The following is a 22013-nucleotide window of genomic DNA, read 5'->3' as shown; positions in this document are numbered from 1 at the left end:
CCTCCCCATCCCCCCCCACCCCTGGCCCTACCTCCTTCCCTCCCACAGCACTTGTATATATTTGTACAGATTTGTTACTCTATTTTACTTGTGCATATTTACGATTCTATTTATTTTGTTAATGATGTGCACATAGCTATAATTCTATTTGATCTCACGATTTTGACACCCGTCTCCATGTTTTGCTTTGTTGTCCGTCTCCCCCTTCTAATCAATCAATCAATCGTATTTATTGAGCGCTTACTGTGTGCAGAGCACTGTACTAAGCGCTTGGGAAGTACAAGTTGGCAACACATAGAGACAGTCCCTACCCAACAGTGGGCTCACAGTCTAAAAGGGGGAGACAGAGAACAAAACCAAACATACTAACAAAATAAAATAAATAGAATAGATATGTACAAGATAGAGTAATCAATCAATCAATCGTATTATTGAGCGCTTACTGTGTGTAGAGCACTGTACTAAGAGCTTGGGAAGTACAAGTTGGCAACATATAGAGACAGTCCCTACCCAACAGTGGGCTCACAGTCTAAAAGGGGGAGACAGAGAACAAAACCAAACATACTAACAAAATAAAATAAATAGATATGTACAAGATAAATAAATAAATAGAGTAATCAATCAATCAATCGTATTTATTGAGCGCTTACTGTGTGCAGAGCACTGTACTAAGCGCTTGGGAAGTACAAGTTGGCAACATATAGAGGCAGTCCCTACCCAACAATGGGCTCACAGTCTAAAAGGGGGAGATGGAGAACAAAACCAAACACATTAACAAAATAAAATAGAGTAGATATGTACAAGTAAAATAAATAGAGTAATCAATCAATCGTATTTATTGAGCGCTTACTGTGTGCAGAGCACTGTACTAAGCGCTTGGGAAGTACAAGTTGGCAACATATAGAGACAGTCCCTACCCAACAGCGGGCTCACAGTCTAAAAGGGGGAGACGGAGAACAAAACCAAACATACCAACAAAATAAAATAAATAGAATAGATATGTACAAGCAAAATAAATAAATAGAGTAATAAATATGTACAAACATATATACAGGTGTGTGAGCCGGTTGTTGGGTAGGGACCGACTCTCTATGCCGCCGACTTGCACTTCCCAAGCGCTTAGTACAGTGTTCTGCACACGGTCAGCGCTCAATAAATGCAATTGAATGAATCAGTTGGAGCTGCTGGGGCGTGGAGACATGGGAAGAACATGGTGAATTGGGCACACATGCATCATTCCAGGTGGGCGAAGAGACCCCCCAACTGCTGGACTGGCTGCTCCCTCAGTCCAAGGAGGAATGAGGACAGGGATGGCGACAGGGTCTACCCCTCATCCGCCCTGTGCTCGGCCTGCCTTCTAGACTGTGAGCCCACTGTTGGGTAGGGACCGTCTCTATATGTTCCCAAGCGCTTAGTACGGTGCTCTGCACACAGTAAGCGCTCAATAAGTACGATTGAATGAATGAATGCCTTCACGGGCCCCTGTGGGCTCCTCACGAGCCAAGGATCGAGCCTGACTCCCGCTGCCTGTATCCTCGTCGTCATCATCATCATCATCATCAATCGTATTTATTGAGCGCTTACTATATGCAGAGCACTGTACTAAGCGCTTGGGAAGTACAAATTAGCAACATATAGAGACAGTCCCTACCCAACAGTGGGCTCACAGTCTAAAAGGGGGAGACAGTCCCTCCAGCCTAGGACCCTCAGCTGAACCGGGGGCCCGACCGTCAGGACGGTGCCCTGGAACCCAGATTTCAATCCTGATGTCTCACCTGTATATATGTTTGTATGTATTTATTACTTTATTTATTCATTTTATTTGTACATATTTATTCCATTTATTTTATTTTGTTAAAGTGTTTTGTTTTGTGCTCTGTCTCCCCCTTCTAGACTGTGAGCCCGCTGTTGGGTAGGGACCGTCTCTAGCTGTTGCCAACTTGGACTTCCCAAGCACTTAGTCCATTGCTGTGCACACAGTAAGCGCTCAATAAAGAGAAGCAGCGTGGCTAGAGAAGCAGCGTGGCTCAGTGGAATGAGCCCGGGCTTTGGAGTCAGAGGTCATGAGTTCGAATCCCTACTCCACCACAAGTCTACTGTGTGACCTTAACTTCTCTGAGCCTCAGTTACCTCATCTGTAAAAATGGGGATTAAGACTGTGAGTCCCACGTGGGACAACTTAATCACATTGTATCCCCCCCCCCCCAGCGCTTAGAACAGTGCTTTGCACATAGTAAGCGCTTAACAAATGCCATTATTATTATTATTATTATTATTATTATAAATACGATTGAATGAATGAATGAGCCCCATCCTTCCTCTCCCCTGCCTTACCTCCTTCCCCTCCCCACAGCACCTGTATATATGTATATATGTTTGTATATTTATTACTTTATTCATTTTATTTGTACATATTTATTCCATTTATTTTATTTTGTTAATATGTTTTGTTTTGTGCTCTGTCTCCCCCTTCTAGACTGTGAGCCCACTGTTGGGTAGGGACCGTCTCTAGATGTTGCCAACTTGGACTTCCCAAGTACAGTGCTCTGCACACAGTAAGCGCTCAGTAAATACGATTGAATTAATGAGCCCACTGTTGGGTAGGGACTGTCTCTAGATGTTGCCAACTTGTACTTCCCAAGCGCTTAGTACAGTGCTCTGCACACAGTAAGCGCTCAATAAATATGATTGAATGAATGAATGAATTACCCCAGGGTTTAGAACAGTGCCGGGCACATAGTAAGTGCTTAACAAATGCCATTATTAGTAGTATTATCATTATTATTATTATTGTTATTATTATGCCAGCGTAAGTGCTTAACAAATGCCATTATTAGTAGTATTATCATTACTATTATTGTTATTATTATGCCAGCGTAAGTGCTTAACAAATGCCATCTTTAGTAGTATCATTATTATTATTATTGTTATGATTATGCCAGCGTAAGTGCTTAGCAAATGCCATTATTAGTAGTATTATCATTATTATTACTAGTATGCCAGCATAAGTGCTTAACAAATGCCATTACTAGTAGTATTATCATTATTATGATTATTGTTATTATTATGCCAGCATAAGTGCGTAACAAATGCCATCATTAGTAGTATTATCATTATTATTATTATTATTGTTATTATTATGCCAGGGTAAATGCTTAACAAATGCCATTATTAGTAGTATTATCATTATTATTATTATTGTTACTATTATGCCAGTGTAAGTGTTTAAGACAAATGCCATTATTAGTAGTATTACCATTATTATTATTATTGTTATTATTATGCCAGCGTAAGTGCTTAACAAATGCCATTATTATTATTATTGTTATTATTATGCCAGTGTAAGTGCTTAACAAATGCCATTATTAGTAGTATTATCATTATTATTATTATTATTATGCCAGCATAAGTGCTTAACAAATGCCATTATTAGTAGTATTATCATTATCATTATTATTATGCCAGCATAAGTGCTTAGCAAATGCCATTATTAGTAGCATTATCATTATTATTATTATTGTTATTATTATGCCAGCGTAAGTGCTTAACAAATGCCATTATTAGTAGTATTATCATTATCATTATTATTATGCCAGCGTAAGTGCTTAGCAAATGCCATTATTAGTAGCATTATCATATTATTATTATTGTTATTATTATGCCAGCGTAAGTGCTTAGCAAATGCCATTATTAGTAGTATTATCATTATCATTATTATTATGCCAGCGTAAGTGCTTAGCAAATGCCATTATTAGTAGTATTATTATTATCATTATTATTATGCCAGCGTAAGTGCTTAGCAAATGCCATTATTAGTAGCATTATCATTATTATTATTATTGTTATTATTATGCCAGCGTAAGTGCTTAGCAAATGCCATTATTAGTAGCATTATCATCATTATTATTATTATGCCAGCGTAAGTGCTTAACAAATGCCATTATTAGTAGCATTATCATTATCATTATTATTATTATTATGCCAGCGTAAGTGCTTAACAAATGCCATCATTAGTAGTATTATCATTATTATTATTATGCCAGCGTAAGTGCTTAACAAATGCCATTATTAGTAGTATTATCATTATCATTATTATTGTTATTATTATGCCAGCTAAGTGCTTAGCAAATGCCATTATTAGTAGTATTATCATTATCATTATTATTATGCCAGCGTAAGTGCTTAGCAAATGCCATTATTAGTAGCATTATCATTATTATTATTATTGTTATTATTATGCCAGCGTAAGTGCCTAGCAAATGCCATCATTAGTAGTATTATCATTATTATTATTATTATGCCAGCGTAAGTGCTTAACAAATGCCACTATTAGTAGTAGTATCATTATTATTATTATTATGTCAGCGTAAGTGCTTAGCAAATGCCATTATTAGTAGCATTATCATGATTATTATTGTTGTTATTATGCCAGCTTGCTTAACAAATGCCATTATTATTATTATTATTGTTATTACGCCAGCGTAAGTGCTTAGCAAATGCCATTATTAGTAGCATTATCATGATTATTATTGTTGTTATTATGCCAGCGTGCTTAACAAATGCCATTATTATTATTATTATTGTTATTACGCCAGCGTAAGTGCTTAGCAAATGCCATTATCAGCAGCATTATCATTATTATTATTATGCCAGCGCTTAGAACAGTGCCGGGCCCATAGTAAGCGCTGAACAAATGCCACTATTACTGCTATTAATTAATATTATTATGATCACCCCAGCGCCGGGCCCATCGTAAGCGGTTGCCAAGGACCGTCATCACTGTGACTGTTCATTCCGAGTCCGCCCACTGCTGGGCCTCCTCCTCCTGGGGGGGAAACTGAGGCCCGAGGGAGGGAGGGAGGAAGGGCGGGACTGCGGCGTGGCGGGGAGGGGCCGGGCCCCTCCTAGACTGGGAGCCCACTGGTGGGTAGGGACTGTCTCTAGATGTTGCCAACTTGGGCTTCCTAAGCGCTTAGTACAGTGCTCTGCACACAGTGAGCGCTCAATAAATAGGATTGATTGACCGGAGCGATGGCCGGGCACTGCCCACTGCCCGAGGAGGTAAGTGCCCCCCCGCAGCCGGGCCCAGTGGCCTCTGCTAATTTCATTTAATAGGAGTCATTAAACGCTTAAAGATGTGCCCAGCACTGTCCTAAGCGCTGGGGGAGATGCCAAAGTCATAATAATCGTGGTATTTGTTAAGCGCTTACTATGTGCCCAGCACTGTTCTAAGCGCTGGGGGAGATACAAAGTCATAATGATAATGATGGTGTTGGTTAAGCCTTGACTCTGTGCCCAGCACTGAGCTAAGCGCTGGTGTTTGTTAAGCATCGACTATGTGCCGAGCGCTGTGCTAAGCGCTGGGTAGATAGAAGGTCATAATAATAGTAGTGATGATGATGGTATTTGTTAAGCATTGACTATGTGCTGAGCGCTGTGCTAAGCGCTGGGTAGGTAGGTCATAATAATAATAGTGATGATGATGGTATTTGTTAAGTGCTTACTATGCAGTGTGCTAATCGCTGGGTAGATACACGGTCATAGTAATAATAATAAAGATAATAATATTAATAATAAAGATGATGGTATTTGTTAAGCGCTTACTATGTGCCCAGCACTGTTCTAAGGGCTGGATTAGATACAAAGTCATAATAATAATAATGATGATGGTATTTGTTAAGCATTGACTATGTGCCAAGTGCTGTTCTAAGTGCTGGGTAGATACAAGGTCATAATAATAATAATAGTGATGATGATGGTATTTGTTAAGCGCTTACTATGTGCTGAGCACTGTGATAAGCGCTGGGTAGATAGAAGGTCATAATAATAATAGTGATGGTGATGGTATTTGTTAAGCGCTTAGTATGTGCCGAGCGCTGTGCTAAGTGCTGGGCACATACACGGTCATAGTAATAATAATAAAGATGATGGTATTTGTTAAGCGCTTACTATGTGCCAAGCACTGTTCTAAGAGCTGGGTTAGATACAAAGTCATAATAATAATAATGATGATGGTATTTGTTAAGCAGTTACTATGTGCCAAGTGCTGTTCTAAGTGCTGGGTAGATACAAGGTCATAATAATAATAATGATAATAATAATAATAATAATGGTATCTGTTAAGCGCTTACTATGTGCTGGGGGAGATACAAAGTCATAAGAACAACAAAGATGGTATTTGTTTAGCATTGACTATGTGCCGAGCGCTGTTCTAAGCGCTGGGTAGTTACAAGGTCATAATAATAATAGTGATGATGGTGGTATTTCTTAAGCGATTACTATGTGCCGAGCGCTGTGCTAAGTGCTGGGTAGATACACGGTCATAATAATAATAATAAAGATGATGGTATTTGTTAAGCGCTTACTATGTGCCAAGCACTGTTCTAAGGGCTGGATTAGATACAAAGTCATAATAATAATAATGATGATGGTATTTGTTAAGCATTGACTATGTGCCAAGTGCTGTTCTAAGTGCTGGGTAGATACAAGGTCTTAATAATAATAATAATAATAATAATAATAATGGTATCTGTTAAGCACTTACTATGTGTCCAGCACTGCTCTAAGCACTGGGGGAGATACAAAGTCATAATAATAACAACGATGGTATTTGTTAAGCATTGACTATGTGCCGAGCGCTGTGCTAAGCGCTGGGTAGATAGAAGGTCATAATAATAATAGTGATGATGACGGTATTTGTTAAGCGCTAAGTATGTGCCGAGCGCTGTGCTAAGTGCTGGGTAGATACACGGTCATAATAATAATAATAAAGATGATGGTATTTGTTAAGCGCTTACTATGTGCCAAGCACTGTTCTAAGAGCTGGGTTAGATACAAAGTCATAATAATAATAATGATGATGGTATTTGTTAAGCATTGACTATGTGCCAAGTGCTGTTCTAAGTGCTGGGTAGATACAAGGTCTTAATAATAATAATAATAATAATAATAATGGTATCTGTTAAGCACTTACTATGTGCCCAGCACTGCTCTAAGCGCTGGGGGAGATGCAAAGTCATAATAATAACAACGATGGTATTTGTTAAGCATTGACTATGTGCCGAGCACTGTGCTAAGCGCTGGGTAGATACGAGGTCATAATAATAATAGTGATGATGATGGTATTTGTTAAGCGCTTAGTATGTGCCGAGCGCTGTGCTAAGTGCTGGGCACATACACGGTCATAATAATAATAATAAAGATGATGGTATTTGTTAAGTGCTTACTATGTGCCCAGCACTGTTCTAAGGGCTGGATTAGATACAAAGTCATAATAATAATAATGATGATGGTATTTGTTAAGCATTGACTATGTGCCAAGTGCTGTTCTAAGTGCTGGGTAGATACAAGGTCATAATAATAATAATAATAATAATAATAATAATAATGGTATCTGTTAAGCGCTTACTATGTGCCCAGCACTGCTCTAAGCGCTGGGGGAGATACAAAGTCATAATAATAACAACGATGGTATTTGTTAAGCATTGACTATGTGCCGAGTGCTGTGCTAAGCGCTGGGTAGATAGAAGGTCATAATAATAATAGTGATGATGATGGTATTTGTTAAGCATTGACTATGTGCCGAGCACTGTGCTAAGCGCTGGGTAGATACAAGGTCATAATAATAATGATAATAAAGATGATGGTATTTGTTAAGTGCTTACTATGTGCCAAGCACTGTTCTAAGGGCTGGATTAGATACTAAGTCATAATAATAATAATGATGATGGTATTTGTTAAGCATTGACTATGTGCCAAGTGCTGTTCTAAGTGCTGGGTAGATACAAGGTCATAATAATAATAATGATAATAATAATAATGGTATCTGTTAAGCGCTTACTATGTGCCCAGCACTATTCTAAGTGCTGGGGGAGATACAAAGTAATAATAATAATGAAGATGGTATTTGTTAAGCATTGACTATGTGCCGAGCGCTGTTCTAAGCGCTGGGTAGATACAAGGTCATAATAATAATAGTGATGATGATGGTATTTGTTAAGCGCTTACTATGTGCCGAGCACTGTGCTAAGCGCTGGATTAGATATAAAGTCATAATAATAATAATGATGATGGTATTTGTTAAGCATTGACTATGTGCCAAGTGCTGTTCTAAGTGCTGGGTAGATACAAGGTCATAATAATAATAATAATAATAATAATGGTATCTGTTAAGCGCTTACTATGTGCCCAGCACTGCTCTAAGCGCTGGGGGAGATACAAAGTCATAATAATAACAATGATGGTATTTGTTAAGCATTGACTATGTGCCGAGCGCTGTTCTAAGCGCTGGGTAGATACAAGGTCATAATAATAATAGTGATGATGATGGTATTTGTTAAGCGCTTAGTATGTGCCGAGCGCTGTGCTAAGTGCTGGGCAGATACACAGTCATAATAATAATAATAAAAATGATGGTATTTGTTAAGTGCTTACTATGTGCCAAGCACTGTTCTAAGGGCTGGATTAGATACAAAGTCATAATAATAATAGTGATGATGATATTTGTTAAGCATTGACTATGTGCCAAGTGCTGTTCTAAGTGCTGGGTAGATACAAGGTCATAATAATAATAATGATGATAATAATAATAATAATAATGGTATCTGTTAAGCGCTTACTATGTGCTGGGGGAGATACAAAGTAATAATAATAACAAAGATGGTATTTGTTAAGCATTGACTATGTGCCGAGCACTGTGCTAAGCGCTGGGTAGATAGAAGGTCATAATAATAATAGTGATGATGATGGTATTTGTTAAGCGCTTACTATGTGCCGAGCGTTGTGCTAAGTGCTGGGTAGATACACGGTCATAATAATAATAATAATGATGATGGTATTTGTTAAGTGCTTCCTATGTGCCCAGCACTGTTCTAAGCGCTGGGGGAGATACAAAGTCATAATAATAACAATGATGGTATTTGTTAAGCATTAACTATGTGCCGAGCGCTGTGCTAAGCGCTGGGTGGATACAAGGTCATAATAATAATAGTGATGATAATGGTATTTGTTAAGCACTTACGATGTGCCGAGCGTTGTGCTAAGTGCTGGGTCATAATAATAATAATAAAGATGATGGTATTTGTTAAGTGCTTCCTATGTGCCCAGCACTGTTCTAAGTGCTGGGTTAGATGCAAAGTCATAATAATAATGATGATGATGGTATTTGTTAAGCTTTGACTATGTGCCAAGCGCTGTTCTAAGTGCTGGGTAGATACAAGGTCATAATAATAATAATAATAATAATGGTATCTGTTAAGCGCTTACTATGTGCCCAGCACTGTTCTAAGAGCTGGGTTAGATACAAAGTCATAATAATAATGATGATGGTATTTGTTAAGCATTGACTATGTGCCGAGCGCTGCTCTAAGCGCTGAGTAGATAGGTCATAATAATAATAGTGATGATAATGGTATTTGTTAAGCACTTACTGTGTGCCAAGCGTTGTGCTAAGTGCTGGGTAGATTCAAGGTCATAATAATAATAATAATAATGGTATTTGTTAAGTGCTTCCTATGTGCCCAGCACTGTTCTAAGAGCTGGGTTAGATACAAAGTTATAATAATAATAATGATGATGGTATTTGTTAAGCATCGACTATGTGCCAAGCGCTGTTCTAAGTGCTGGGTAGATACAAGGTCATAATAATAATAGGGATATGTTTGTATGTATTTGTTACTCTTTGTTAAGTGCTTACTATGTGCCCAGCACTGTTCTAAGCGCTGGGGGAGATACAAAGTCACAATAATAACAAAGATGGTATTTGTTAAGCATTGACTATGTGTCAAGCACTGTTCTAAGTGCTGGGTAGATGCAAGGTCATAATAATAATAATAATAATAATAATAATAATAATAATAATAATAATAATGGTATTTGTTAAGTGCTTATTATGTGCCAAGCACTGTTCCGAGAGCTGAGTTAGATACAAAGTCATAATAATAATAATGATGATGGTATTTGTTAAGCATTGACTATGTGTTGAGTGCTGTTCTAAGCGCTGGGTAGATGCAAGGTCATAATAATAATAATAATAATAGTGGTATTTAAGTGCTTACTATGTGCCGAGCACTGTTCTAAGAGCTGGGTTAGATACAAAGTCAAAATAATAATAATGGTGATGGTATTTGCTAAGCATTGACTACGTGCCAAGCTCTGTTGTAAGCGCTGGGTAGATACAAGGTCATAATAATAATAGGGATATGTTTGTATGTATTTATTACTCTATTTTATTTGTACATATTTATTCTATTTATTTTATTTTGTTAATATGTTTTGTTTTGTTGTCTGTCTCTCCCTTCTAGACTGTGAGCCCGCCGTTGGGTAGGGACCGTCTCTATGTGTTGCTGACTTGTACTTCCCAAGCGCTTAGTACAGTGCTCTGCACACAGTAAGCACTTAATAAATACAATTGAATGAATGAATGAATATTTGTTAAGCGCTTACTATGTGCCAAGCACTGTTCTAAGAGCTGGGATAGATACAAGGTCATAGTAATAATGATGATGATGGTATTTGTTAAGTGCTTACTATGTGCCAAGCACTCTTCTAAGAGCTGGGGCAGATACAAAGTAACAATAATAATAATGGTATTTGTTAAGTGCTTACTATGTGCCGGGCACTGTTCTAAGAGCTGGGGTACATACAAAGGCATAATAATATGACTTTGCCAACTTGTACTTCCCAAGCGCTTAGTACAGTGCTCTGCACACAGTAAGCGCTCAATAAATATGATTGATGATGATGATAATAATAATAATAATAATGGTATTTGTTAAGCACTTACTATGTGCCAGTCAATGTTCTGAGCACTGGGGTAGATACAAGGTCATAAAAAAAATAATAATGATGGTATTTGTTAAGCACTTACTATGTGCCATGCACTGTTCTAAGTGCTGGGTAGATACAAAGTCATAATAATAATAATAATAATGATGATGATGGTATTTGTTAAGCGCTTACTATGTGCAATGCACTGTTCTAAACACTGAGGTAGATACAAAGTCATAATAATAATAACAATAATAATAATAATGGTATTTATTAAGCACTTACTATGTGCAAAGCACTGTTCTAAGCACTGGGGAGGTTACAAGGTGATCAGGTTGTTCCACAGGGGGCTCACAGTCTTAATCCCCATTTTACAGATTAAGGAATTGAGGCACAGAGAAGTGAAGTGACTTGCCCAAAGTCACACAGCTGACAATTGGCAGAGTCGGGATTTGAACCCATGACCTCTGACTCCAAAGCCCGGGCTCTTTCCACTGAGCCACGCTGCTGCTTCACGCTGCTTATTATTAATAATAATGATGATGATGATGATGATGGGATTTGTTAAGCACTTACTATGTGCCAAGCACTGTTCTAAGCACTGGGGTAGATACAAGGTAATAATAATAATAATAATGATAATAATAATAATAATTGTATTTGTTAAGGGCTTACTATGTGCCAAGCACTGTTCTAAGCACTGGAGTAGATACAAGGTAATCAGGTTGTCCCCTGCGGGGCTCACAGTCTCCATCTCCATTTTACAGATGAGGGAGCTGAGGCAGAGAGAAGTGAAGTGACATAATAATAATAATAATAATAATAATAATAATAAGCAGAAGCAGCGTGGATCAGCGGAAAGAGCCCGGGCTTTGGAGTCAGGGGTCATGGGTTTGAATGCCGGCTCTGCCAATTGCCAGCTGTGTGACTTTGGGCAAGTCACTTCACTTCTCTGTGCCTCAGTTCCCTCATCTGTAAAATGGGGATTAAGACTGTGAGCCCCCCCGTGGGACAACCTGGTCTCCTTGTAACCTCCCCAGCGCTTAGAACAGTGCTATGCACATAGTAAGCGCTTAATAAATGCCATCATTATTATTATTATTATAGTGGTATTTGTAAAGTGCTTACTATGTGCCAGCACTGTCTAAGCACTGGGGAGGTTACAAGCAAAATAGGGATGGGCACAGTCCCTGTCGCTCACAGTCTCCATCCCCATTTTACAGCCGAGATAATGGAGGCACAGAGAAGTGAAGTAACTTGCCCCAGGTCACACAGCAGACAAGTGGCGGAGCTGGGATTACAGGGCAGCAGATTGTTTGTGGGGATGTCCATTTGGGCAGGGGCATGCCCCCTCCACGACTCCTGCGTGTAGGCTCATTGTGAGCAGGGAATGTATCTGTTATATTGTTGCCTTGTACTCTCCCAAGTGCTCTGCACACAGTAAGCACTCAATAAATATGATTGGTTGATTAATTGTGGCGTGTGTTAATCAACGGTATTTATTAAGTGTTTACTATGTGCAGAGCACTGCACTAAGCGCTTGGGAGAGTACAACAGTTGTACGATGGGGTGTCCATGTATGCTCCCTCCGAGGGGCCTGGGACAGAGTGTCATCTGTTTTTGGTGTCACACTCCCTCTGAGACCCGCACGTGGTGTGACACGCATGACACGGGATGTCCGTGTGTACAGGCACCCATTCTTCGATTCTAGAGCGCAGGCCTGGGACATCTGTGTGCTGCCATCTGCATCCGACCCATACGCTCTGTGACTCATACATGCGTGATGTGACCCTGTGCAGGGAAAGGGGCCTTCCTTAAATCCTTTGCCCAGCCGGGTCTTACGTGGGCACCGTCATGCTTTCTCTGAGACTAACGTATGCAGCCTGTGAAGACACGCTCTAATCCAGGACACATATGTGCAGTAGCAGATCCTTCTGACCTGCCTGCTCTGAGCACCGCTGCTGCTGTCCTGGTCACTGTCAATGGATGGTCCCTTTTTCTCGGCCCATGTGCGTAGCCGGTACCCTGGCAGGACTCCCAGGGCAGAGAAATCCTGGCCCCTGGCTCTGGGTCCCCTGCCTTCCTCTGCCTTCCCTGCTGGCCTCCTCCGCCCCTTCCCTCCCTCTCCCCGAAAAGCCTGGTCCTTCTGTTGTTCCCTCCCATTCCCCCATGGGCCTGGTCCTCCTGCTGCTTCTTCCCTCTCCCCAACAGTCCTGGCCCTCCTGCCGTTCCCTCCGTCTCCCACACAGGCCTGGTCCTCCTGCCATTCCCTCCCTCTCCCCCACGGGCCTGGTCGTGCTTTTCCCTCTCTGTCCGGCCCTGGGCCTGGTCCTCCAGCCGGCCACTTCCTCCCTCCCCATCCCGACAGGCCTGTTCCTCTGGCTGTTCCCTCTCTCCTCTGCACAGGCCTGGCCCTCCCACTGCTCCCTCCTCCTTCCCCCCAGATCTGGCCCTCCCACTGCTTTTTCCCTCTCCCCAATAGATCTGTTCCTCCAGCTGCGTTTTCCCTCTCCCATACAGGCCTGGCCCTCTAGCTGCTTCTTCCCTCTCCCCCATGGGCCTGTTCCTCCAGCCATTCCCTCCCTCTCTTCCATGGGCCCTCCAGCTGCTTCCTCCCTTTCCCCCATGATCCTAGTCCTTCTTCCTCTCCAGCCCTAATAGTAATAATTGTGGCTTTTGTTAAAAGTGCTTACTCTGTGCCAGTCACTGTAATAAGTACTGGGGTGGATAAAAGCAAGTTAGGCTGGGCACACTTCCCATCCCACAAGGGGTTCACGGTCTTAATCCCCATTTTACAGATGAGGTAACTGAGGCACAGAGAAGAGAAGAGACTTGCCCAGAGTCACACAGCAGACAAGTGACAGAGATGGGATTGGCCCTCTGGCCGCTTCCTCCCTTTCCCCCACGGGCCTGGTCCTCTGACCATTCCCTCCCTCTCCCCCACGGGCCTGGTCCTCCCATCTCTCCCTGCCTCTCCCCTACAGGCGTGGCCCTCCCGCCGGACCCGCACTGAGCGTCGTCGCTTCCTGCGACACTTGCAGCAGAAATGGAAGTTGCTGGGGCTGTTTGAGATCGGCCCGGACCACGAGCTGTACGGCCTCACCTGCATGATGAAGCAGGGACTGCGGGACGCCCTCCAGGTCTCCGTCGACCTTCCCCCGCCGGTGAGTTGGCGACTTTCACCCCGGCCTCTGCGTCCCTACTTCCCGACCCCGAGCCCAGCTCCCACCCTGGCCTGACCCCACTAGGACAAGGCCTAGGGGCTAAGCAAGGCATTGGCAGGAGTTCCCATCCTATTGAGGACCGATCTTCCCTCTCCTCCCTCCCCAAGGTGGGCAGCAGGCCTCTGTCCACCCTTGGCTCCTCCCCTCCTCACTTCCCACCACCCTCCCTTGTCCCTGCCCATGGATCCAGGGACAGGCCTCGCTGAAGAAGCAAAGGGAGGTAAGGAGAAAAGTGATGCCTCAGTTTCACACCCTCTGAAGGGGCAGTCATGGCACCCCCCCAACTTCAACTTCCACTGTGAGAGAGGGACTAATAATAATAATAACTGTGGTAGTTGTTAAGAGCTTGCTATATGCCAGGCACTGTGCTAAGCGCTGAGGTGGATACTAACAAATCAGGTTGGACACAGTCCCTGTCCCATGTGGGGCTCGCAGTCTCAATCCCCATTTTACAGATGAGGTAACTGAGAAGTGAAGTGACTTACATAGCAGACAAGTAGCAGAGCTGGACTTAGAACCAGTGGGTTTCTGAGTCCCAGGCCCGTGCCCCACGTTCTGTCCGCTATGCCATGCTCCTTCTCTAGGCACCTGTTTAATGGGATGGGGCAAGGCCCAGGTGGGGCCCTGCCTGCCAGCCTTGGGAGCAGAATGAGGGAGCCCCCCCGTCTCACTTTGGGACCTGCAGGGAGAGGCTCTGAGGAGAGGCTCTGGATGAGACACCCCACTTCCTAGCCCATAGGCAGGGAGAAAGGAGGGGGAGGAGAGAAAAGGGAGAATATCTGTGGTCTGGGCAGAGGAGGAAGAGGAGGAGGAGGAAGAACTGGGAGGCCAAGTGGGCTCTGCCCCTCCCTGCCCGCTGCTCCCTACCCCTTTCCCATGCCCGAGAGCCAACCAGCGGTGTGAACTGCCCCCTCCCACCACGGACTCCCAGCCTCCCTAACCAGAGTCTGGGAGGCCAGCCAGTGCCAGCTCAGCAGAACCCGCTGCTGCCCCAATGCCAACCCAGCAGCATGGTGGGAAGGTGCAGGTGCTACCATAGTCCTGGCTCAGGGCCACAGGGCTCCAGGCGTGGCTCCTCTCGGGGGTTGGGGAGGTGAGAGTAACGGGCCAGGGAGCTCTGGGTTGCAGGGGCCTGAGGTGGGGGCTTTCCTTGGAGTCTGGTGGGGGCTGGGGGAGTTCCTCCATGGGAGTCAAAATCCAAAATCCGCTCCTAGGGAGCAGAGCCTAGGGCTGGGTAGGGCTGGGGTAGGGTGGGGGCAGACCCCGGCAGAGCTGAGCAGTGCTGGGGCAGTACTGGGGCAGGACTGGGCCAAGGAGAGCTGGGGTAGGGTTGAGAGGAGAGCTGGGGCAGGGAGGAGGCCTTGGGAGCAGCTGTCTGAGGGGCCGGGCAGGGTGGACTGGCATCCCCGGGCTGCCTCAAGTCCGATTAACAACCCCATGGCAGGGAGGGTGGAATCGACCATCAGGCACAGAGGGGCAAAGAGCGCTATCCTGGAAACCCACCCGAACCCTCTCTGCCGACCTGGTGAGGTGGTTGGACATGTTCCTCTATTTCCCACACTTCCTGGACTCCCCGTTCTTTCTTCCCGGTGGGTGGTCATCAGGAAGAAGGCAGTGGGTTCCCTGTAGGATCTGGATTCCCTCAGAGATGCCCAGAGGATCAGAGTTGAGGTCTTCAGGGCCAACCCGACACCTTCCCCCTGGCCCTGAAAGCCTGCCAGCTGGGGGGAGGAGTGCCCCTGGCCCCGGGAGTTTCTGGAACTGCAGTCCCAGAACCCTTCGAGGCCCTGGAAGCGGCCAGGAGGGCAGGAAGAGGTGGGGGGTGACGTCGGCATCAGGGAGCTCTCTGCAGCACGGCCTCCACATCCAGCTCCGGGGGCCCCCCAGATTAGGGGTGGGGATGTGTGGGGGGTGGTCCCGGCTGGAAGCCCCCATCTGCCCCCGCAGAAGCCTCCCAGCGGTGCGGACTTCACAGACGTCCTGACCCAGCCACACCAGGTAAGCAGAACCCCGGGCATCCTGGAGAGCTGGTGCGAGGTGGTGGGGAAGGGGTTAGGGGAGGAGGAGGGTGGGAACATGAGTCAGCCTTGCCCCCGCCACTGCCCCTCCCGTGCACGCCCACCCTGCCGGCTACCAAGACCCTTGCACCCTGGGCGCCCTTGCTCCTGGTCATCCCCAAACAGCTCGGGTCCTTGTCCCTTACAGATGTGCTCCCCAAATACGCTCCCATCCCTTCCCTTCTCATCTGTAAAATGCAGATTGAGGCTGGGAGCCCCGAGTGGGACAGGGACTGTGTCCAACCTGATTTGTTTGTATCCTCCCCAGCGCTTAGTACAGTGCCTGGCACATAATAAAGTGCTTAACAAATACCATAATTATTAATTACTATTATTAGTCCCTGAGCTTCCCCAGACACAGGCTGCCTACTCCTGTGTTCACAAAGGCTGACACACATGCTCAAGATGAATGGTCATTCACATATGTGCACATGCTCAATCCAACAGGTACATTATAATAATAATAATGGCATTTGTTAAGCGCTTACTATGTGCAAAGCACTGTTCTAAGCGCTGAGCACTGTGTGCATGTGCAGACACACACACACACTCACACTCACATACAGTTACCCCCACCTCCACCCCTCCTTGGGACATACCTCCTCAACTTCTGATTCTGTTCAGCCTCTTTATATATATGGTATTTGGTAAGCGCTCTGGGGTAGATCCAAGCTAATCAGGTTGGACACAGTCCATGTCCCACATAATACTAATAATAACGATGGCATTTATTAAGCGCTTACTATGTGCAAAGCACTGTTCTAAACGCTGGGGAGGTTACAAGGTGATGAGGTTCAGAGTCTTAATCCCCATTTTACAGATGAGGTAACTGAGGCACAGAGAAGTTAAATGATTCGCGCAAAGTCACACAGCAGACAAGCGTGACCTTGAGCAAGTCACTTAACTGCTCTGTGCCTCAGTCACCAGCTCGTCCACCTGCTTCCCCTTTTACCCCGCGGTAGCAGTCAAAATGGCCCACCCCAACCCTCCTTCGTCCTCCTTGCCCGTCCCCTCCTCTCCCCAGCCCTGCTTGTCCCTTCTCTCCACCCGGTTCCTGCGGCCTGGGCACTAAGGGTTCAGGGCCCGCTCCCCACAGGGTTTTGAGCTCCGCACCTTCTCGGGCTCCGCTTTCTTCTACTTGCGCCACTCCCTGGGACTGGCGGAGAAAGACTACCAGCACTCCCTGACCTCAGGGGCCTGCTACCTGCAGTTCATCAGCAACTCCAAGAGCAAGGCCAGCTTCTTCCTGTCGTAAGTGGCCTGCCGGTCGAGCCCGGCAGGGCGGGGTGGGGCAGTATTGGGGGGGATGCTGGCATGTGCCCTAAGAGCTGGGTGAAAGTAGGCATGCTGGGCCCAGGGGCCTCGGGCATCTCAGGGGCAGGTGGACCAGTGGAGGTGGAGGCCGCTCTGCCTTCTTGCGTGTGTCTGGGACCAGCTGGTGGACCGAGAGGACGCGTGTGATCAGTGGAAGGCCCAGGGGAGGACTGGGGGTGGGTTGGGGTGTAGCCCAGAGCCTGGCACTCAGCACCACCCCCACCCAGGAACGATAAGCGCTTCTTCCTGAAGACCCAGGACAGGCGGGAGGCCCGCTTCCTCCTGCGCCTCCTGCCCCGCTATCTGCAGCACCTCCACCGCTACCCGCACTCCCTGCTGGTAAAGTTCTTGGGTAAGGGCGGCCCCAGGGCCTTCCGGGTGGGGGGCACGGCCGGGGGCACCGGGCTTCCCAGACCTCGCCACGACCCCGCCTTCATCCCTCCTCGCCTGCCCCAGGTGTGCACAGCCTCCAGGTGGCCCAGGGAAAGAAGGTAAGTGAGCTGGGCCGGGTGGAGGGGCCTGCCGCCCTGGGCACCATGAGAACAGCTCAGCCCACTTGGACCACCCGGCCTACGGCATTCGCTCCCCTCTGCTCGTAGCAATACTTCATCATCATGCAGAGCATCTTCTACCCCGACGAAAGGATCAGCGACAGGTGAGTCACAGACCCAAACCCGCTCCGGGGCCGAGCTTCCCCCCAGGGGGTGGAACTGGGGGCAGCCCGGGGCCTCGCTCTGGCAGGGCAGGGGCAGGGACTCCTGGAGGGCCTGAGGATCACCGGTCCCGGCCCGGCCCGGCCCAGGTACGACATCAAGGGCTGCCAGGTGAACCGCTGGACGGAGCCCGTGCCTGAGGGCAGCCCGGTCATCGTGGTGCTGAAGGATCTCAACTTTGAGGGCAACGTCCTCCGCCTGGGTGAGTCCTCTGCCCGGACCGGGCCCCGGCTGGGCTCCTGTGTCCGGGCTCCTGTGCCTGGGTAGTCTGAGCACCAGGAACTAAGACCGGTCCCCTTCTGCTTCTGCAGGGTCATGGGACCCTCCTGCTGGAGGGAGAGAGGGGCTGGGCACAGGGTACAAGACGCTGGTTTCAGGGAAATTTGAGGGTGAGGGGGAATCTATGCTGAGGGTATTACCAGGGGAGAGCAGGCTGCTCCAGGGAGAGGGAGCGGATAGTGCCGTGGTGGAGGCAGTCAGAGGTACTGTCGAGGCCAGTGCTTAGTACAGTGCCTAGTACATAGTAAGTGCTTAACAAAAACCATGAAATACAGGGCTTGAGGCTGGATCACTCCTGCCTCCCAACCCAACCTAGATCCCCAAGCAGATGCCCAACTCAAGCTGCCCACTGCCCATCACCTGCTGCGTGGACCAGGAGCCGTCTTGCTTGGGGGTGCTTTGCGGCTCATGCCTCTCTCCCGTCGCCATCATTTCACCCCCTCCGCCCTTGTCCCCCCGTCGGCCCCGTCCGGTCCGGCCCGCAGGGTCCCAGCGCGCCTGGCTGCTGCGGCAGATGGAACTGGACACGGCCTTCCTCAAGGAGCTGAACGTGCTGGACTACAGCCTCCTGTTGGCCACCCAGCTCCTGCACGAGGACGAGAAGGGCGGCGGCGGCCACCTCATCCTCCGCACAGCCCGGTGAGCCCGCGGCCGGGGCGGGGAATGGCCACAGATGCAGCATCGGCCTGGGGTCGGGGGTGAGGCGCGACGGCTTCATGCAAGGCTGTGCAGAGGACTGCATGGTTGTGTGAGAGGGGGAAACTCTCCCTGCTAGACTGTCGTGAACGCCTCGAGAACAAGGGATCGTGTCCACTTAAGCTTGTGACTGTCCCAGGCATTTGTTCATTTATTCATTCAATCATGTTTATTGAGCAGTTACTGTGTGCTGAGCATGAGAAGCAGTATGGTAGTGGAGTCAGAAGGACCTGGGTTTTAATCCCGGCTTGGCCACATGTCTGCTGTGTGTTTGGGAAAGTCACTTGACTTCTCTGTGCCTGTTACCTCATCTGTAAAATGGGGATTAAGACCGTGAGCCCCATGTGGGGCAGGGATTTTGTCCAACCTGATCAGCGTGTATCTACCCCAGTGCTTAGCTCGGTGCCTGACAAGTACTACTGACTGACTGATGTGGTGTGAATCTTCCCACTGAGCGTGGGGTGGGATGCAGTGTTGGCCTGCTTCCCCACTGGGGCTTGGGGACCAGAGGCAAGGAGGGGCAGTGGAGCGGGAGAGGGGAGGTGGACAGAAGTCAGGATGGACCAGCAAAATGCCAGTTTAGGGTTCAGCGGGCTCAGCAAGCCCAAACCTCGCCTCCTGCCAGGGATGAAGAGGGACAACGAATCCCAACACAACAGGGCACCCTCTGCTCATTCACTTCTGTGGGGAGGTTGGGGGGCGAGAAGGTGGAGGTCGGGGGAGACTCTTGGGAGCTCGACCCCAGCTTCCTGCTGCCTATAGACCCCAACCAGGCTCAGCTGTTTGAGGGGCAGCCCCTCCTAGGAGGCCGTGCCGGCAAGACTTCAATTGAGGTTCAGCTGGGCGACCCCTGACCGGTGTTTCGCTTGTCGGCTCTCCTCCCTCCCCGTGCTCTGCTGTCCGGCAGGTCCATCCAGGGGGCCGGGAGCCCCCAGACCAGCGAGCCGGGGACCCCAACGGAGGAGGAGGCCGACGGGCTGGTGGTTGAGATGCCGGGCGGGCTCCAGCTGTCGGCGGGCCCATCCAGCCCAGACCTGCTGGCCCAGAACCGCCGGCTGCTGCCCGATGTGCGCAACGCTCTGCACGTGCTGGACGGGCCGGACCACCGCTATTTCGTGGGCCTCATTGACCTCTTCACCGTCTACAGCTTCCGCAAGCGGCTGGAGCACCTGTGGAAGTGCCTGCGCTACCCGGGGCAGACCTTCTCCACCGTCAGCCCCGGCCGTTATGCCCGCCGCCTGTGCCGCTGGGTGGAGACCCACAGCGTGTGACGGGCACTGGATGCCGGGGGCTTTTGGGGTGGGCGATGGGGACGCAGGACGTTCAGCGGAGGCCTCTGGAAGCAGCTCGTGGTAGCACCTTTCAGCCAAAAGAGGGAGGCCCCGGCTCACTAGGCGCCCAGCCAGCTCTCCATCCTCCTGCAGGTTTTGGGGGGGGGACCGGATATCCGGCGGGCAGGGCTGGAAGGGGCCTGAAAGCCTGACTTCACTTTAACCCCTCTCTCCCTTCAGGCTCAGCATCTCGAGGAGCTGAGTGGAGGCTGAGGGGCCCTCTGAACCCCCAGCACCCCCTCCTCGTCCGGGCTGAGCGTCCTCCCCCTGCCCCCGCAACCAGCTGCCTAAAGACCGAGCAACGGGCATGGGCCCTGTGCCAACATGGGCTTATTTCCATGAAAATCCCCCTCCGCCCTCCCCCTCTGCCTTCCCCACGCCCAGCTCCTGCTGCTTGCCAAGGGCAGACTTACAGGAAAATCAGAGCGGGCCAAGGAAAGGAGCAGAGATGTGGCCAGGACCAGCCACAGATGTGTGTGTGAGTGTGTGCGCGCACACAACCTGGGGGAGATGGGGCAGAAAGGTCAGAGCTGGGAGACAGGACAGCTGGGCTGTAATCCTGGCTCCAACCCTAACTTGTTCTGTGGCCCAGGACAGCTTGCTTAACCTCCGTGGGCCTCAGTGTCTTCAACTGTAAAGTGGGGTGAAGCGATCCTAGCGGAATCCAAGGCAGTATTCAGGAAGCTCATTAGAGAGCAGTCATTAAGGCAACCTCAATTATTACATTAGCCCATACAAGGCCTGAAAGAAAAGGCTCAAAACTGCTATGGAGGAGGTGAGCAGGAGCAGGCCGGAGGTAGGCACGGGAAGCCTTCAGGCAGGATTTAAAAGGACACTTTTAGGTACCACCACTTGCTTGCTGTGCTACCTTAGGCAAGTTACTTAACCTCCCCGTGCCTCATTTCCTCTCTATGCAAAAGGGTCAAGTTCATTCCCAGCACACAGAGGGCTTAAACCAGGCTTAAAGAGTGTGGAAGGGACTTGGGGGTCCTCAGACACCTGCTGTAAGAGAGGTGCATGTAATGCCATCATCAGCCAGCCAAGCTGGGGGTCCAGAAATTAAACCGCTAGAACCAAAGTGGCAGAATTGGCCTGAGAGGCTGGAAAACTCCCAGGTCTGCCTCTGGCTCACTAGGACACTGGGTCAGCCATTTCTTATTCTGGGCCTCAGTTTCTCCAACTATGAAGTGGGGACCGCAGAACGTGCTGCCGAGGGAAGTCCTATGTGGGTCCATATTATGGGGCCTGGTTCAGCCCAATCCAGCAAATACTGGGCCTATTCTGCCTAAAATTCTTCATCTTGGTTGGCCTGGGGAACCACAGTCACCCTTTTTTTAATGGTATTTGTTTAGTGCTTATTGTCTTCTAGACTGTGAGCCCGTTGTTGGTAGGGACCGTCTCTTTATGTTGCCAACTTGTACTTCCCAAGCACTTAGTACAGTGCTCTGCACACAGTAAGTACTCAATAAATATGATTGAATGATTGTAAGTGCAGCCCCTTACTGTGTCCCTCTAGACTGTAAGCTTGTGGGCAGGGAACATTTCTACCAACTTTGTTATATTGTACTCTCCCAAACGCTTAGTACAGTGCTCTGGTTACAGTAAGCACGTAATGAATACGATTGATTGATC

General features: G+C 47.7%; 1 protein-coding gene across 1 annotated transcript; it reads left to right on the top strand.

Annotated features, from left to right (window-relative positions):
• Nucleotides 1-4980: 4980 nt before the first annotated feature.
• PIP5KL1 (phosphatidylinositol-4-phosphate 5-kinase like 1) lies at nucleotides 4981-21770 on the top strand. The gene is made up of 10 exons (XM_038745223.1): nucleotides 4981-5061; nucleotides 13752-13931; nucleotides 15939-15989; nucleotides 17145-17299; nucleotides 17590-17714; nucleotides 17819-17853; nucleotides 17962-18017; nucleotides 18165-18277; nucleotides 18840-18993; nucleotides 19958-21770. The coding sequence occupies exons 1-10, from the start codon at nucleotides 5032-5034 to the stop codon at nucleotides 20319-20321; spliced, it is 1263 nt and encodes a 420-aa protein (XP_038601151.1). The 5' UTR covers nucleotides 4981-5031; the 3' UTR covers nucleotides 20322-21770.
• Nucleotides 21771-22013: the final 243 nt, after the last annotated feature.

Source organism: Tachyglossus aculeatus, chromosome 4, assembly GCF_015852505.1.
Source record: "Tachyglossus aculeatus isolate mTacAcu1 chromosome 4, mTacAcu1.pri, whole genome shotgun sequence".
Classification (NCBI taxonomy): Eukaryota; Metazoa; Chordata; class Mammalia; order Monotremata; family Tachyglossidae; genus Tachyglossus; species Tachyglossus aculeatus.
This window is presented reverse-complemented; position numbering and strand designations above follow the sequence as displayed.